A 20,026-nucleotide genomic window follows, 5' to 3' on the forward strand; every position below is an offset into this window, starting at 1 on the left:
AACTCTGGTACCAACGGCGAAGCAGTGGTGCGGCGAGCGGTCACAGCTGTTTCCCCATCAGAGGGGAGGGGATGCTGGTCTTCCCCAAGGCGCAGGCTCACACCGGAGCCCGCAGGCGTGTCACCACGGCAGCGCCAGCTGATGGCCGGCGTTCCATCCCATGCGCTAGTCATCTGACAAGCGAAAGGGAAAGTATGACGCACACCAGGCGAGGCCGCCGATCCCTGAGCGCCGCTAGTCCAGACGGTTGCTGCGGTGAGGTAACGCCCACTGCCCGGAGGGACACGGGTCCCACCACTGACGCATCAGCTGAGACGGTGCAAAGAGATGATAAGCGGGTCTCAAGCCCGACACCCGCACGAGTTTACGTCGACCTCGATGCGACGCAGAAGAGCGCGTGTCTCCCCATTGACACGAAAGGAGACGGGGGCGTGTGTCGGTAAAACACATTCCTCCACAACACACGGACGACGACCGCCAAGCCGCCTTCTCGATGATGAGGCAGGGCGCACAAGTGGCGATGTCCTGCAAATCTGCAACGCCGAACCATCCCACAGTATGGACTCAGAGGGTGGAAACGGGCACGAGGCAACGTCGCGGGGTGCTGTCTAGGATGAACAACCTGGGTTACAACGGACGTCACAATCAACGCCGCTGCGAACTCCCCAGTTCAGTGTTGTGGTCCCCTAGTAGCTTATTCTCCAAGTCGCCTTTAGAAGAGACGCCCACCCCAGCACCTAAAGAGAATACCCTGTGAAAATACCATGTGACGAAACTGCAAAATGACAGCGTGTCAACGAGCTGGTTTCTGGGTGTGTTTTTGTACTCATGTCTTATTTTCCATAGGTGGTTGGTGGTTATTTACCAGCTGTCATTCCATTGGGTTCATTAATGATTTTGTATCACTGTATTTGTTGTGAAAATTGTATTTTGCACTTTCACTTACATGTTTTTATTTATGTCAGCAGCAGCTGCTACTGCTTTGGTTCGTGATAATGATTTTGCAACATTGAATTTGTTTATACATGTATATATTTTGTGTACCTGTTCATCTATGTCTCTATGTTAACTTTTCATAATAGGTTTAAGCAATTTTAAGATAATATCTCATGTTTATTGTCGTTGTAGGTCAGATGACATGATGTTAGCGTACAGTATCACACTTAATTTAATTTGTTTTGTTAGCCTTGCGGACCGCATGAGGTCACAATTATTGACTAAGGTCAGATAAAACTCATTTGGATCTAAGAGATCAATCAATTCTTTTGTGCTGCTGTTTGCCTGTTGCAATTGTTGCTCGTTAGGGTATGTTTGTTTTGAAGACTGTTGGCGAATCTCCTAGCATGGCGAGAAAATTCCCGGCACAGTCTTCTCCGGGACGTTTGGGGTGATGAAAGCGTCCTGTAGCCACCTTTCATTAGTCCGGTAGCCCATTTTCATTACCATTTCTCTTTCTTTTCCTTGTTTCTCTATTCTCTTTACTCTCATAGTAGTGTGATTGAATGAATGTGGTTGTGTGTCACGTTGCTAGACGGCGGCGTAGTCTGCTGCAGAAAGTTTGCGATAATCGTACAGATTCAGCAGCAGTTGCACAGAATAGCCAACTCTCGTAGTGGTCAAGTCGGCAAAGAGGTTTCCGCTACTTGTGAGAAATCCACCTGCGTTAGGTTGGTGGCGGAAATGGCATCTTGGGGTTTTCCGGTCCACGCGGAGCGTGGAAGAGGCTGGAGAAGCGGGAGGCAGTCTGCCGCTGGTACGGGAAGCGTCCACAGCTGTGCTCCAGTCGAAGAAGGATGAGTTAGACTGACCGCGTGGCGCGTTGTTACTTGGCGAGGGGAGAACTGTTAGCCTTTGGTCTCGCTTTTCAAATCTGGAAGATTGCTTTGCCTTGTCGCAGCAAGGAATGCAAAACTTTGGCAGATTTTTCTTTTAGCAAATTTCTGTAGCAGACTTGGATCCGCCGGAAGAGCGTCACACAAAGGTGTCGATAAGCAGTGAGCACTCGCTTCTGAATGAATGTCTGTTTGCCTTCAGCTGTGCCTGTATAAGCTTTCACCTTTCTAAATATTTAGAGCCTTGCCTTCTCGTAAATTTTCCTTACTTTCCGTGTATTTCGTCCGTGGGGCCCCAACCACGTGGTAGAACATTATAGTTGTTGGGCTACCGGCATCACTAACTGTCCGATCGCATGTTTGTTTTAGAAAATGTTAACATGATTGTATGATGTGATATTGTTGGAATTTGGCACTATACCTAGAAATTGTGCCTCCACAAACCACGTGTTATCAAGAATCGTGTACATGCCTCACATCCTTAGTTTAGGAATAAATGATTTTATCTACAATTTTCTCTTGTGTTCCGAGATTACGTTTTTGCGCCTAAGCCACTCACCTCGTAGCTTTCCCATTAGCACATCCAATGCGTTTCCCTATGCACAGGTCCAGTGATTAGTCTCCTCTTGTATTTTATAACAAATGCTTTAGATTAAGTCATATTTTCAGGTGTGTCGCTGGGAGCTGATCCTATGCAGTGTTCATGCGTTTCCTATTTTATTTTAAATGTTTGATTGTCGTGAACAGCGCACGGGCAATACTATTAATTACATCGTATCCGCTGTGAACGACCTCACAACGCATGCATTTTTGTGAGTTTTTGGTCTGTGATCAAATTAATTTATTTTCCGACTCGACCAAATCTTTGATTAGTTGTATGGTTTGAGTCGGTGGCGACCCTATTCTTCTCACGTTGATTTCATAAGCAATAAGTATTTCCATTCCCAATAATAAGGAATAACCCGTAGTAACGTGGTTAGTTACACCTAAAAAACTGATCCAAAAGATCTCACCAGGAGGGAGTGGCGGCAGCTTCTGATGCGTTCAGCTCGATGTGCAGCTACTGACTAACTCACTCTTGCCTCCCGCTATACCTCCCCTCCTTTCTCCTACTCTTCATCCCACAGCTAGAGATACCAGTTTTTCAGGTGTCATCTAACCTGGCGGGAATAGTACGCAAATAGAGCAAGTGAAACCCTTTATAAATACATAAAGCGTGATTACACAAGCATCCGACTGCGAGATCGCAGCAATTGCAACACGGAAAATGGCTGCAATGGTCAATTTGCACTGTCCTATCAGATTAATTGTTTAACGATTTACAAGAGTCAAATAGATCGCTTAAGACATTCATCACGTCCTTATGAAGATTGTTCTTCATAATAAAATATATCCAAGGTAGTGCTAAATATATCCAAGGTTCAAGACGCTCAAGCACTATGGGACTCAACATCTGAGGTCGTCAGTCCCCTAACCTAAGGACATCACACACATCCATGCCCGAGACAGGATTCGAACCTGCGACCGTAGCAGCAGCGCGGCTCCGGAATGAAGCGCCTAGAACCGCTCAGCCACAGCGGCCGGCTGTATCAAAGGTCTTGAAGACACTGATGTTTGAGTACGCTAGCACACTTCTCCAACGAGTCTACATTACAATAAACATACCTGGCTGAAAAAACCACACACACATACACACACACAACACCGTGACGACAAGGTATTTATGATTGACAGGAATGATAAACAAGATGCGGTCTCGATTGATCGCTTAAAGTTCCGATAGCAACTTGGGAACTGTTCCATGTTAAACAATGAGAGCAGTAGTGTGCTTCACAGTCCTTCAAACGTAAGTCTACTACATGTTATCCAAATTCGGTCGCGAAAAAATGTTGTATGTCAGTACCCAGAAGTACCAGGGGTTCCCGATTTTACAAAGATTTATTGAAACTTGTAATTTACATTCTGCATTCTGTTCCTATGTATGCTGTTGGACGAGCCACAGCTCCTGCTACAATTTGGAGGGGGGTGGGGGGTGGCTACTGATGTGGCGAAATCGATTTGATCCTGATTACGAACTTAGAATAGCATGTGGTACCTATGTATAAGGACTGAGTTGTTTCATAAAAAATCTCAGCTGTTACTGTTCTCGCAGTAAAGTGAAGGTAACGGAACAGTCTCACTTGAATATAAGAGCAGGATGCCTCGTAGACGCATGCACGAACCGTACCGTGACTTTTTACATGTATTTGGCAACTTATGTCTATTCCTGCCTTTAAGTCCTGTTTATAATGGTATAAACTGTTATTCATTTTTGACAAGGTTTTCAATTTGTAATTATAATAATTGTTGTTAAGCAATTAAGTGTATTCCATGATATAACAAATGACGAAATATATGGGTCCACTTCCATTTGTTTTTCTTTAAATTATCCCAATCCTTGTTGTGAGATATCAGGATAGGAAAAATCCATCGGTACGTTTAAAATCATTGGTGAAATGACTGTTCACGTTTGTGTGTAGAACGTAAAACTCTGGCGATATATCGTCTGACTTTTGGAGACATACCTTTCACACAATTCTGAGGATTTGCAACAGCCAACAAGTGTGAGAATTATCACAGAATCAGCTTAACAGCTCATACATCCAAGCTGCTGACAAGAATAATATATAGAAGAATATAAAAGAAAGCTCAGCTTGTTTTAGATGACGATCATTTCGGCTTTACGAAAGGTAAACGCACCAGAGAGGTAATTCTGACACTGTGGTTGATAATGAAAGCAAAACTAAAAACAATTGAGACACGTTCATAGGATCTGTCGAGAAAGCGTTCAACAATGTAAAATGCTGTAAAATGTTAAAAATTCAGAGAAAAATAGGGATGAGCTACAGAGAAAGACAAGTAATATACAATATGGACAAGAGTCAAGAGAGAACAATAATAATAGAAGACCAAGAACAAAGTGCTCTGATTGAAAAAGGAGTAAGGCAGGGATGTAGTCTTTCGCCCCTACTGTTCAATTCATACAAGGAAGAAGCAATCACGGAAATAAAAGAAAGGTTCAAGAGTGGAACTAAAAGTCGAGGTGGAAGGATATCAATGACAAGATTCACTAATAACATTGCTGTCCTTAGTGAAAGTGAAGAAGAATTACAGGATGTGTTGAATAGAATGAACAGACTACTGAGTACAGTGTATGGATTGAGAGTAGATTGAGAAAGGAGAAAGTAATGCAATATAGCAGAAGTGAGAACAGCGAGAAACTTAACATCGTAACTGGTGATCTCGAAGTAGATTAAGGGATTCTCCCACCTAGGTAGCAAAATAACCAATGATGGACGGAGCAAGGAGGACATAAAAAGCAGGCTAGCATTTGTAAAAATGGCATTCCTGACCAAGATAAGTCTACTAGTATCAGACACATGTCTCAATTTCAGGAAGAAATTTCTGAGAATGTACTTTGGATCACAGCATTGTATGATAGTGAAACATCGACTGCGGGAAAATGGAACAGATCAAAATCGAGGCATTTGAGTTGTGGTGCTACAGAAGAATATGGAAAATTACTTAGACTTATAACGTAAGGAGTGAAGAGGTTCTCCAGAGAATTAGTGAAAAAGAAATATATGGAAAACACTGACAAGATGAAGGGATATGATGTTAGGACATCTGTTAAGACATCACGGAATAACTTCCATGGTACTCGAGTGACCTGTAGGTGGTCAGAACTGTAGAGAAAGACAGAGATTGGAATTCATCCAGCAAATAATTGAGGACATAGGTTGCAAGTGGTTCTCTGAGATGAAGAGTGTGGCACAGAACAGGAATTCTTGGCAGGCACATCAAACCAGTCTGATGACTCAAACAACAACGTTATAAGGGCTGCATGAGCCGATGAGGACAGCTAGAGACTGTTTGAGATGCAAAGAGGTGGGGTGGTCAGGGTGAATGTGAGGAGGGAGCGGACCGAGAGCGTTGGTGAGGGGGAGACGCATGAGGCAAGGAGAAGGTGCAGACAGGTCGTTGAGGGTAAGGCAGAGGTGGAAAGAGAAAGAGGGAGTACAATATGATCAGAAGGAGGGGGAGAATGGCATGATCAGAAAGAGGAGTTGGAGGAAATGGACAAGGGGGAGGAGGAAGAGATGAAGGGATGGAAAGAGTGAGGAGGAGGAGATAAACAGATAGGGGTGCGAGGATACACGGGTGAAGCCATGAGGAAAAGGCTAGTTTGTCAATATGTGTCAAAACAGAATCAGAATTCCCATTTTGGGAGCCATTTTTACTCAAAACTGGAATATTGGTAGAAATATCCAGCTACACTAAGGAAATTGATAGATCAGTAAAAAAGCTAAAAAATAGAAATTTCTCATACTTTGGCAAATGGCTTGCTACAACTGGAACAGCTGGAAGCCACTACAGTGCTTGCGTATGTTACGACGAAAACAGTATCAAACGAATTTCGAAGATACATTCAAAAAATATGTTTAGAAAGACATTTTAATTTTTACCAATGTATTCTTGAAACATAAGCAGATACGTTCATAGATGAGATGTCTATACACAGGCACATAAAATATTCATTAAATTGTAAATTTCTTTTACTGTAGCTATAAATTATCTTGAATACACTATATCATGGACGTTACAAGCACTGTTGTACACTCAGTTTAATCTTTGGTGCTGTCAATGTTATTATTTACTTTATATGTATTATTTATTTTACTTTATATGTATTATTTACTTTATATGTATGTTTAAGTACTATAGTACAGACAGATTATTCTTTAGTGCTTTGAGCCAAATTAAAAGTAAATCACCACACTGGAAATGGAATATGTACTTTGCGTAACGTCATGTAAGTTTTCGATATTGTCTCAGTTTGTATCTTTTAAGTGTATATTCTGACGATGTTCTTGTCCATTTGAAGAAAGAAATCAGTTGTTCCCAAGAAATTATTATTTTTTTTGTAAAAACTAAAATATAATAAAATGACACCGTTTATAAATGTTCAGAATGTGACTATATGAAGAAATTAATTTGAAATGTGAATGTAAAATGTCTCGTTCCACATCTTTACGACCTATCATGTAAAATGATCCATGGAGCGTGTAGCTAACTAACTAACCGTGAACTGGGATGTTTAGGAATGTAGATCCAAAAAGGTGAGCACAAACGGTGACAAGTTTGTTTCATCTGTTGAAAGCCATTACGGAGATGCTAAAATGTAAATGTATTGTCACTAGGGCCTCCCACCGTGTAGACCGTTTACCAGGTTCAAGTCTTTGGATTTGACGCCATTTCGGCGACTTCCGCGTCTATGGGGATGAAACGATTATGATTAGGACAAAACAACACCCAGTCCCTGAGCGGAGAAAAATCTCCGACCCAGCCGGGAATCGAACCCGGGCTCTTAGGATTGACATCCTGTCACACTGACCACTTTTTTATTTATTTATTTATTTATTTTTTGACCACTCAGCTACCGGTGACGGACGCAGAGATGCTGGAAAACTTGAACTGACATACGCTTGAAGTTAAAAGCAGAACTGTTCCTTGGAAGTCTACCCACATGGTGAGGAAAGACGCTCACGAAGAGTGGACGCTGATGACAGTTCCCGACAAGGAACGCTGGTTTACGCGCTCATTCTTAGGGATGTGACCAGTGTCCGTCAGCAGAGAACTGCAAGAGTCTGTGATGCAGAATGTGGTCAGCGCCATGCAGTTGTTATACGCGGCGCACAGCTATTATGCGCGCCCACGCGAGCCAGAGCAAGTTAACTAGCCGTCCGCAACCGCTGGACAGCAAAAAAGTCTCACCTAGCGCGCAGTCTCCAAGCGAGAGAGCGGCGCGTGTTCCAGGAATTCCCAGGAGGTGGAAGAAAAAAACGTTAATCAGATATTGGTGCGCTTTCTGCATTTTATTGATTACTCGAAGTTTATAAGGATTGGACCCAAATGAAGATTAAGCATCTTTCGTAAAATACATGAGACAATTTATTTAAAACTACATAACAAGTCTGAAATGATACCTTCTGAGAATTTTTAAAACTACACTCCTGGAAATTGAAATAAGAACACCATGAATTCATTGTCCCAGGAAGGGGAAACTTTATTGACACATTCCTGGGGTCAGATACATCACATTATCACACTGACAGAACCACAGGCACATAGACACAGGCAACAGAGCATGCACAATGTCGGCACTAGTACAGTGTATATCCACCTTTCGCAGCAATGCAGGCTGCTATTCTCCCATGGAGACGGTCGTAGAGATGCTGGATGTAGTCCTGTGGAACGGCTTGCCATGCCATTTCCACCTGGCGCCTCAGTTGGACCAGCGTTCGTGCTGGACGTGCAGACCGCGTGAGACGACGCTTCATCCAGTCCCAAACATGCTCAATGGGGGACAGATCAGGAGATCTTGCTGGCCAGGGTAGTTGACTTACACCTTCTAGAGCACGTTGGGTGGCACGGGATACATGCGGACGTGCATTGTCCTGTTGGAACAGCAAGTTCCCTTACTGGTCTAGGAATGGTAGAACGATGGGTTCGATGACGGTTTGGATGTACCGTGCACTATTCAGTGTCCCCTCGACGATCACCAGTGGTGTACGGCCAGTGTAGGAGATCGCTCCCCACACCACACCATGATACCGGGTGTTGGCCCTGTGTGCCTCGGTCGTATGCAGTCCTGATTGTGGCGCTCACCTGCACGGCGCCAAACACGCATACGATCATCATTGGCACCAAGGCAGAAGCGACTCTCATCGCTGAAGACGACACGTCTCCATTCGTCCCTCCATTCACCCCTGTCGCGACACCACTGGTGGCGGGCTGCACGATGTTGGGGCGTGAGCGGAACACGGCCTAACGGTGTGCGGGACCGTAGCCCAGCTTCATGGAGACGGTTGCGAATGGTCCTCGCCGATACCCCAGGAGCAACAGTGTCCCTAATTTGCTGGGAAGTGGCGGTGCGGTCCCCTACGGCACTGCGTAGGATCCTACGGTCTTGGATTGCATCCGTGCATCGCTGCGGTCCGGTCCCTGGTCGACGGGCACGTGCACCTTCCGCCGACCACTGGCGACAACATCGATGTACTGTGGAGACCTCACGCCCCACGTGTTGAGCAATTCGGCGGTACGTCCACCCGGCCTCCCGCATGCCCACTATACGCCCTCGCTCAAAGTCCGTCAACTGCACATACGGTTCACGTCCACGCTGTCGCGGCAGGCTACCAGTGTTAAAGACTGCGATGGAGCTCCGTATGCCACGGCAAACTGGCTGACACTGACGGCGGCGGTGCACAAATGCTGCGCAGCTAGCGCCATTCGACGGCCAACACCGCGGTTCCTGGTGTGTCCGCTGTGCCGTGCGTGTGATCATTGCTTGTACAGCCCTCTCGCAGTGTCCGGAGCAAGTATGGTGGGTCTGACACACCGGTGTCAATGTGTTCTTTTTTCCATTTCCAGGAGTGTATTTTGGGAGTGATAAGAATATTTCCATTATCTACACAAGAACATCATTTAGGATTCGCTCGAGCTTTGAAATAACAATTGAGCAGTTCTTCTGAAGTGTTAACGGCAAACCGACGTCCAAATGGAATGTAATTTAACACGGATTGTTAAGCAGCTTTTACACTTGTCTGAAATCGTACCGAACTTTACTAATCAGAAATCCTAAAGGGGATAGATCATGTGCTCACGTACGAAAGTTAACATAATATTTTTACAACAAGCGGAGTTACAGAATAACGGCGGTGTCATAAATACAGCAACATAAGAATTAATACAAACCACCTTAGCCACCCAGGGGGGAGTACACTACCACGTCTGTCGCGCGGGCACTGATCTTTAGGCCAAGCATGGGAGCAGAAGATCAAAATCAGTTAGAGACTTCGATTGCATTATTGGATGTGGGTTCAGCTTTGGAAAGATCGATGGGACAAAGTCTTCTGGTGAGTGAGCTAAGAACGCAACGAATAATTAGCATCATTTAGGATTCGCTCGAGCTTTGAAATAACAATTGAGCAGTTCTTCTGAAGTGTTAACGGCAAACCGACGTCCAAATGGAATGTGATTTAACACGGATTGTTAAGCAGCTTTTACACTTGTCTGAAATCGTACCGAACTTTACTAATCAGAAATCCTAAAGGGGATAGATCATGTGCTCACGTACGAAAGTTAACATAATATTTTTACAACAAGCGGAGTTACAGAATAACGGCGGTGTCATAAATACAGCAACATAAGAATTAATACAAACCACCTTAGCCACCCAGGGGGGAGTACACTACCACGTCTGTCGCGCGGGCACTGACCTTTAGGCCACGCATGGGAGCAGAAGATCAAAATCAGTTAGAGACTTCGATTGCATTATTGGATGTGGGTTCAGCTTTGGAAAGATCGATGGGACAAAGTCTTCTGGTGAGTGAGCTAAGAACGCAACGAATAATTAGCATTCCCTGCCCCAGGAACAGTAAACGACTCGCGAGGAACTCCAGAAAGAGGTCAGGACAGACTGATGACAAAATTCAGCACTTGAGAAGAGAATGCACAAATTAGCAGGAAGTGCCAGAAAATTTACGTACGTTTGCTCACACTGCTTTTAATTTTAAACAAGCACACCCCAGAATGAAAGCAGTACTATTTTGCCAACTACTTTGCATTTTAACCTTCCCGCGAAAAGGAAGTAAGTTACACAAAAGCGCTCGGTTTCACAGCTTAAGATTCACAAACACAACAGTAAAATCAATATCCACAGCACTAATGTCTTACACGCAAAAGAATCATCAATGTTGATACGACAGGGACCTGCAGGTTAACGGCCAGGTAGGCACTGGCATCATGATCTATATTTAATAGAATACATGCGGGTGGATACTGGCATCATAATCTATCTATCGTTAGTAGAATACATCAGGCTGGAAACTAGTACCGCTAATCCGGCAACAGTTGCAATAGAGCGAGGCTGAGCTCTCTACAGAACTTGGTAATATTTCGGCTACGGACAGTACAACTAACGACCATTACGATTATGGTGGGAACGGAAAATACGGATCTACGAACTAGCCATCGAATTAAAATTAAGACGCCGGAAGGGGTCAAAATGGCCTCTGTCATACGTTTTTCGTTCATTGTCATATCCAATTTTATTACTTCGCTAATGAAATTATGTGACTTTTTCTAATTTTTTTCTGCTCCTTCTGAACATGTTTTAGTATTTACAAAATATTTTAATTTTCTTCGCCATTTCATTCAGTATACGTAGAAGAGCGAAAGGGTAAATTTAAGCCCACTGTAATTTCTCTTCTAAATATAAGTAAATTATCCAACAATATAGTGGCAACAGTGAGCAGTAACACAGAGCAGTTGCTCCTCATTGTTGAAAGTTGACACGTGTACATTGCAGTTCGCCACTGCTCATGTTGTGTTACTCAGGCAGCGTTTGTATGTGAAACACGTTTCTAAACACGTACCGTCTTTCTGATGATGATATGTCACACCTCTCAGAGAATTCCGAAGTTGAATCGGAAATTGACTTCACTAATGAAGATGATGGTTATGTACCTGGCACAAGTGAAGATGAAGACATTGTGAAGGAGGGGCGATCAGTGGAAGAGGATTCAGATGCTGATATACGGCAATCGTCACCTCTTTCACCAGGAACAGCCGGAAGCGTCTACAAAGATGATTGCAGGGCATGGAGCTGTGTAGCAGATTGGAAATTATTCATCTTCTGGAAGGTGGTCAGCTGTGAACGTTCTGAAGGAGAGAGGACGTCTCACTGCTAATGCTTGCCAACGAGTAGACAGCTCTGTCCATCACTGCCTTCTGTCTTATTGTTGATGAAGCAATGCTGCATCTCATGAAGAAATACACAGAGTCAAATGCTCGAAAAGTACTAGAAAACAGTGACTGTACAGTGTCACATGAGGAACTGGAGATACTGATAGCCATAATCTATGTTCAGGGTGTATTGTGCACAAAAGGTATGTCTGTAGATGATCTCAGATTCTCAGATTTCTCCGTTTTGATGAAAAATCAACCTGGGCTGAACGCCTGGTAGCCAACAAATTCGCTCTTTTACCTGAAATTTGGGGAAAGTTCATTGAAAAAATTATTCGCACTTACTGCCGTGGAGAAAATATAACCATTGACGAGCAACTGTTGCCATCATGTCGAACAAACCAGACAAATATGGTCCTAAATTCTGGTTGGCTGTTGATGAAATGACAAAGTATATATGTAATACTTTCCCATACCTCGGCAAAGAGGATATACATAGAAACAACTACTTGGGGAGGACGTCGTTCTGCATCTCATGGAGCCATTTGTAAATCAAGGAAGAAATGTTACCACAGAAAACTTCTTTGTGTCTCTTCAGCTTGCTAAAAACTCAAAGAAGAGAAAACTTCAATAGTTGGAACAATGAACAAGATTCGTGATTAAATCCCCAATGAAATAAGGAAGTTGAATGCAGAAATACGCTCCACCGCAATACTGCACAATAGTGGCAACACAGATTGCACCTTGACTGTATACCAAGGAGAGAAGAATAAAAATGTCATTCTTCTGAGTACGCTACATGCTAAAGTAGCAATAAGCAAGGAAGGAAAGAAAAAAAACCTGAAACTGTAACATTCTACAATGCAATAAAGTATGGGGTGGACATGGTTGATCAAATGACCAGTAAATAAACAAGGAAGGTTGCATGTAGGAGATGGCCAATGCATGTCTTCTACAACAAATTGGGCATGGCAGCAATAAATGCATGGGGCATCTAAAACACAGTAACGAACAAGAAAATGGAATGGAAGGAGTTCGTACATCAACTGGAAAATGAACTCAAGGCAACGAAAGAGCAAGAACATCAGGCAAAGCAAGAGGATGTGGGACTGAAATCACCTAGATTGCGGAAGAGGTGCCAAATCAGCCTCTGTAAAGGCAACAAGACCAGCGAAAACTGTGCCACAAAGCCGTGTGCGGAAAATGTGTGTGTAAAATAGAAATCACCTGTGCTAGGAGCATCCAGCAGCTTCAAATGACTTGAGTGAAAAGTAATACAGAGCTGTTTGTAAAACACATGTGAGAGCAAAATGGACCATATGCTAAATGTGTCTATAAGGTCGTATGAATAGTTAATAAACTGAAATCTATAGTTAAGAAACTTGTTAGCTGTAGCAACAATACATTTGAAGGATAAATTGTTGTTAAGATAAGTTATTATTTTTTATTTATAATTGTAAATAATTGTTGTGATTGCTAGAAATAATGTATGGATTAACAAATACTAAAAAGTACTTGTTTAAGTCAAATATGAAAATATTTTATTTGGGGTCAAAATGATCTCTTGTAGCCGTTTCAGGAATATCGGGAACTCCGCCGTTCTGGTGTTAACCAGTACCGGCCACCACTTAAATGCAGAGCAGAAACGGAGCCGTAGTTCGAATAATACGACACAAAGTGTGTTCGCAGCGGGTTCTCAGTCATTGGTGAAGACAGGTGATGTGTGTGGCGGCAACAGGAACGTCAGCGGACGTATCTACACCTCCAACAGCCGATCCTACTGCAGGCAGACCAGAGTCTCAAGCGGTGTCACAACCTTGCGCAACGGCAACGCCTTCTAATAGACCCGGCAGCCTCGGAAGCCAGAAGGCGTCACTGGAACTCTTTAGTCCACAACCGCCTCGCCTCGCGCCGTGTTGTCAAATCGCCCTCCTCCTGCACTTGCAGGTCCTCTCGCTAATCCGTTCCGCACACCAGAATCTTCCCCTCAAAGATGTGATACGGTTTATCGATAGGTTGTGACACATCTACTGTCGTAGGACAATCGCAAGATATTGCAGAAAGACTGGTACAAATTTTCGGCCAGCTGTAATGGGTTTTAGCTCTTGTTTGATGTGGACAAGTCCGAGATAATCGCCTGTAACAATAAGAGCCCGATACTGCGCAATTATAATGTCAGCTGAGGACCTCAACGTTTTAATTTCTTCTCTCCCAACTTTAATCCCCTTTCTAATTTCACTTGGATTTCATCAGGGAGTGCTCACTGTGTTAGCTCCCCACGTCTCCATATGCAACTTAGCCCAAATTTACCTCCCACTCTATCAAAATTCTTTGTATTACAAAAACTGGGTATCCACAAACTATTGCACAACTTAAACTCGTATGCTAACCTTTGACTAAGCAGAACCTGATTTGAACTGAACTGTAACTATCTGAATATAACTTGTCTTTATATTAAATGCGCAATTGAAGTAAAACAATTATCGCGCACTGTTGCAGACTTCTCTGAAGCACAACAGCAAACAGCAAGCAGGCATTGGGTATCATTGATTTCTGTTTATAAAATAAAATTTCTAAACAGTATTCAAACTGTTTCATATTATGTGGTGCAATGTGGTAATTTGTACTGATGGACCTTTCTTAAACTGTGGCACGAGGAGGGTAATTATACCCATGATTGATACTGGAAGACAATGATTTTAGAATCAAATGTGTATTCAAAATGGCAGGGTACAGCTTCGTGTACTCTTCATACACAACATTAGTCTGAACAATACTATGCTTGACAAAGTGAACAATACTTTAAGATGTTCTGTATATGGTTGGATCTGCTAAATATGACGTCTGAATCGTTTTAATTTCCACAGCACTGTCGCGTACCATTCTACGAATCTTATAAGGTCTCTTACATACAAGAAAGAACTTATGACTAAGATGCTTACTTTCAAAAGATAAAGGATGAGATTGAACCAGAATTTTCTTTCCACCCTGTAGCTTTCTGATGTTAACCTGTCCTCAATGAAATTTCTCACTTCTTTCTGTGGACTTCTTCATCTTGTTCAGCGCTATATCCACCGCTTCATTATGATGTAATTTTCTCGAGCCTGGAAGTATTAGTGAAATCCAAAGTTTCGGCAGTGGCGTGTTTTGTGTGATCCACAGTACTGTTTGCTGGCTGCTCGCGAGTTATTGTCTTGTATTGCTTCCTCACCATTGATTATGTCGTGGATCTGGTGACCTGAATTCAATTATTTCAATCTGCTACATTGCACTTACACTTCCAGAATTTTCCCACTACAGATTATAATGTTGTTTACGGTGACTGTGTTGGTTGCTATTTGCATAACTGTTGTTGTGCCATGTACTTATCGGATTTGATCCAAGTTATTTTAGCCCATCGGAATTTGCATGATTACTATCTGGGTTAGAGTACTGTATGTGATTATTTTCAATGTTACAATAATTATGATTGCGCCTGTTCTCATAACTCTAGTTCCTTTGATTTTTGTTATTATGCCCATAGAGTTCCAGAAGTTACTTCTATCACAATAATCATTACTGAACTGCGGGAATTGCTCGCCATACGGACGATGTCGGTTATTCCATCTCTAATCGTTTTGGTGGCCGTGTTTGTTGTGCGAGTTCCCGTAGTTTTTGTTCACACGCAGTACAAAATCATTTTGCGTGTCATAGTTTCTCTTGTGATTGTTATTATGTTTTCTAGTTAGGCCGTTGTCACTGTCCAGTTCCAGTTCCTGAGGTAATGCTTGAAAAGCTTCTAAATCGACTTTACATCTGCCGGCCAAAATTACGTATCTCAAATGTGTAGGTAACTTTGTTAAACAAATGTGGTTTAGCTCTGACGGACTGCATATGTCTGATAAGTACTGACTTCTGCGTACCATGTCTTCAAAGTATTTTGCTGGGCTAGAGAAGTCAGACTGATCAAAGTTTCGTAACACTGAAACGCTATGTTCTACTTGATCTTGTGTGGCCCTCCCATCAGTAGGCTGACAAAAATGCTCGATAGGAATCATTTACGCTTTGTCAATCTCTCGCTATTGAGTGCATTCTTGCTGCAGGTTCATTTTCTGAAGAACCGCAGAGAAAATCTAATTTCTGTTCAAGTATCCAGTTTAGTGGTAAAGAAAACAGGAACTGATCAATCCAAGCTTGAGGGCGAATTTCGTTAGTGTAATTCCTGCAAACTTCGAATTTATGTAATGTCAAAAGTGTTTGTAAACGAAGTTACCATTTTTGTGTGAACCAGACTGTTCTCTGTTGCACCACCCGTATTTGCATGGTCACCAAAGTTCTCTGAATATGAACGCAAACGGTCGAATTCGTCCTTTTCGGCTTCGCAGTTAAGATTTCTTTCAATAGGCTCGACTTTTCATTTACAATGTTCCTATAACGCTTATTTTCACGATTAATTTTCTCCTACTTGTCTTTAAAATTTATTAATGGCTCTTCTTCTGCTGTGACTGAAACTTTTACTGACTTTGATCCATTTCATTTTCACTGGTTGACATATTTGCCATTTTCGATATCAGACCATCAACTCTTTCTGTAATTGTGATTAACTATCCTTTTTGCTCTTCACAATTTAATTTCCACGTTTCCAGTTATTCGCTTATTTATTTTACAGTTGTGTTAAGCTGTTCGTTCTGTTCTCTTATCTGTGTAGCTATTGCACTCGGAATTACAGTGTTCATTTTGGCTAACAACTCGTCTTTGTAATTACGCTAGTTTTATTTGAAAGTTTTCGTGTTCTGTTTCAAGGTTCTGTAATCTATTGTAGTTGCAAAAGTGCTAATTTTTGGTTGAAGGTAGTTTTTCATTTGTTCCCTTTTCTATTATCAATTTCGTTTCTTTCTGAGATTTTCTATGCTCCTCCTGTGATGGTCTATTCTCCTCCTGTGATTTTCTTACTCTTCCCTAACTGATTTACTATTCTCTACCTATGATTTGTGTTTCTTTAAGCATCCGACGAACTGATTCTAGAAAATCTGTCGGATTTGCGCGATATGGTTTTGCATTATTGTTCACTGAAGGTGATACGGCGTGTGTTCATTCAAAGAACATTGACGCAAACCTGATTCTGATATGTCTCTTACCAGTTGTAAAATTTCACACGACTGTGCCGTAGAATGTGGCAGCTCATTGTCAACAGACTGAACTTCATAATTTGCACGTTCATTACCCATCGTTTCTTCGGTTTCATTGTTGTTCGCTAAGTTGGTTAATAATTGTCGATCCGCGCAACTTCATGCAGTCTCATGTAAACTGTTGGTAGCTGCTAATTGCACAAGATGCTTTATCCTCTAATGGCTAGTTATTGGGTAACACCCTCTGTTGTCATGCAGTACGAAGCACTTTCATATAGTTTTCTGTAGTGCCAAACATGATCAAATATTACTTCTTGGAAAAACAAAATTGCTACAATGACTAAACAAATAAAAAGCTGTACTATCGTGCGCACTATTCAACAATAAGTGAAGTCCACATAGAACAGGCAATATTATGCCAACTGTTTACATTATAAAGTAGTCAATAATCGGAACATCACACAGAATTTCACAAAACGAACACAAAATTTTACATGAGTTGCCTGAAAAAGAACTACGGCACTAGTGAAATTATCGCAGTCGTATTTTCTTGCTTTCAAGAAATTCAACCCTATCTGACTGCCTATTACCAAAAGAACCAACGAACTATAACGGCAGATAAGGTCAACATACGTAAGCTCACCAGTATGTGTTTCCGGATGAAATTTAGCCCAAATTTACCTACCTCTCTATCAAAATTTTTCGTATTACCAAAGCTGTGTACCCACAATTATCCGTCTTAAACTCGTATGCTAACCTTTGACAAAACCGAATCTGATTTGAACTGAACTGTAACTGGCCTGATTATAACTTGTCTTTATATTAAATGCGCAACTGAAGTGAAACAATTATCAGTTCCTAATCAAAATTTTCACTTACATAACGTGCTGACAACATTGTTGTGGATTTCTCGAAAGCACAACAGCAAGCGGGCAGCGGCTAAGATCGTTTTCCAATGAAATTTCGAAACTATATTCAAACTGTTACATACCATACGGTGCAATGTGGTAATGCGTAATGATAAAATTTCTTAAACACTGGGATGGGAAGAGTAATTGTTCCTATGAAATGATATTCCAAGGAAACAACTTTGGATCAAAAATCAAATGGTTCAAATGACTCGAGCACCATGGGACTTAACATCAGTCATCAGTCCCCCAAAACTTAAAACTACTTAAACCTAACTAACCTAAGGACATCACACACATCCATGCCCGAGGCAGGATTCGAACCTGTGACCGTAGCAGTCGCGCAGTTCCGGACTGAAGCGCCTAGAACCGCCCGTCCAAAGTGGCCGGATTAGGATCAAGTATGTATTCAAAAAGACAGAGTAAAAACTTCGCATGATTTCGCACATAACATTGATCTGATCAACACTGTTGTTTAACAAAGTGAACTACATAAAGGTACAATATTAACAGAGAATTTGTATCAAAACCAAACAGTTGAATCAGTTATTATGTGAATGCGTAACTCAGGGAACGGGGGTGGTCGTTATCTCAGCTCTGAGCGAATGAGCAAAGTATACCACCTGCTAATAATCACTTCTGCAAATTATGTGGGCAGTACAGAAGTCTTACCTCAGATTTCTTCTATTCAAAAAAGTGACATTAGTCAGAATTTATATTCCTTTCCCCTTTCAATATATACATCATATTCATCCTTGCTTTCCTTTACAATAATCTTTCTTCATCTAACAGATACAATCACATGTCAACATAGCACTAGTAAATACGTCCATCACCAACCACACTTCAACCAAGAATGTATCAAACTGTACAGAGGCAAAAACTGTGCCACAGCAAGACCAAAGATTGTTTACAGTAACATAATTCTCTCTCTCTCTGTTGTGCTCATCGATAATTTACAAAAATGACATGCCCACCTTAGAGCTGTACAGATTGAATAACTTTCCCCTCTCCAAAACTAACCAGCCAGCCAACTGAATAACTTGAGGGAGAGGCTACAGCCTCACTTTGTAACCACCCTGTTAAATTATTAAAAACTTAGTCAGCCTGAAAATGATACATCGGCATCGATATAGAAGTCTTGGCTCATGTCTGGATGGCCAAGAATGTTACAGGTTACCAGATCATGTAATATGTCCCCGATGTCAGCTTGACACAAATCCACTGCCTGTCCTCCTTTAACAACCCTAACAAGGCGGTACTATTTAGCCTTTGATCAGGTACAAAACAGCAGAAGAAAGAAAACAAACCCAATGAACGCTTTTAGCTGCCGTTTTGTGCAAGGTAGAGGAAAATTGTAATCGCCAGCAATTTTTCAGGGTCAGGCTTTATTCCAGCAGGTAAAATTATGTGACCTAAATATTTAATGTTTATCCCAACAAACTTTGATTTCTTAAGATTCTCCGTTACCTCAGCTGCTAACAATCTCTGTGCTATTCTCTCTAATAGTTTTAAATGCTCATCCCACGTAGATGTTGCGATTAAGGGGCTCCGGAAAGGCTCAAAATCATGAAAAGTTCAATTTTTACTTTTTTGCGTTTTCTGAATCTGCAGACTATTACCTTTTAATAGATATATAATTTATTCAATTCCGAAGACTACAACTATTTTTAAATTTTTTTTGAAATGTGTTCTACATGGGCGTGACCCGCTGTGGCGCTGTTAAACTGCTGTCAAATGGTGTTATTGTTAACGTCCGTGTTCATCAGGTACATTTTAGTGATGTGAGATAAAGTATGTGTTGTGGTTAACCAGTGATGGTTCAATATATATCGCTGGTGTGATTGTCGATTGTTTCATGTTTATTTACTCTGTCGTTATCTCGAAAATACTCGTAATTAATCCTGTTTCTTGAGTCTCTGTTTTGTTGAAGTATAATAATGAGTAAAAGTAAAGTTATTAGAAATCCTCTGAAGGCTTTTAAGAAAAGGAGAAATGTTGGAAAGCCAAAGGTATGTATTATTACTGTAAATAATAACATTCTAACATGGTACGAGCGATGCTTGCTTTAGACAAGGAACGCCTTCGGGCTGCAGACAGAGCTGTAAAGAGTCTAGAAATACAAGCAAGAGTAAACAGGAGGAGGAACAAGAGGAAGCTGGAGGAGGAGTTTGCAGAGGATGAAGATAATCCATCCTATGGACCTGGAATGCACTAAAAAGTTAATCCAATCTTTGTCGCTCGATTCCCAAAACTTTTATTTTCTCATACTAATTACATGTTTTCTAAGGATCTTCCAAACATATTTGTTTCAAACTTTCAGTAAATGTTACACAGTACCTTTTGCACCATTTAACACAGCCTTTTTCCAAAAAACTGTATATTTTTGAAT

General features: G+C 41.8%; 1 protein-coding gene across 1 annotated transcript in view; it reads left to right on the plus strand.

Annotated features, from left to right (window-relative positions):
* Nucleotides 1-9,694: 9,694 nt before the first annotated feature.
* LOC126424559 (cytochrome P450 4c21-like) overlaps nucleotides 9,695-20,026 on the plus strand; it is a 65,741-nt gene continuing 55,409 nt past the window's right edge. The window contains exon 1 of the mRNA XM_050087305.1: nucleotides 9,695-9,787. Within this exon, the coding sequence (XP_049943262.1) occupies nucleotides 9,695-9,787 (93 nt within the window). The remainder of the gene's footprint in view (nucleotides 9,788-20,026) is intronic.

Source organism: Schistocerca serialis, chromosome 10 (genome assembly GCF_023864345.2).
Source record: "Schistocerca serialis cubense isolate TAMUIC-IGC-003099 chromosome 10, iqSchSeri2.2, whole genome shotgun sequence".
Lineage (NCBI taxonomy): Eukaryota > Metazoa > Arthropoda > Insecta > Orthoptera > Acrididae > Schistocerca > Schistocerca serialis.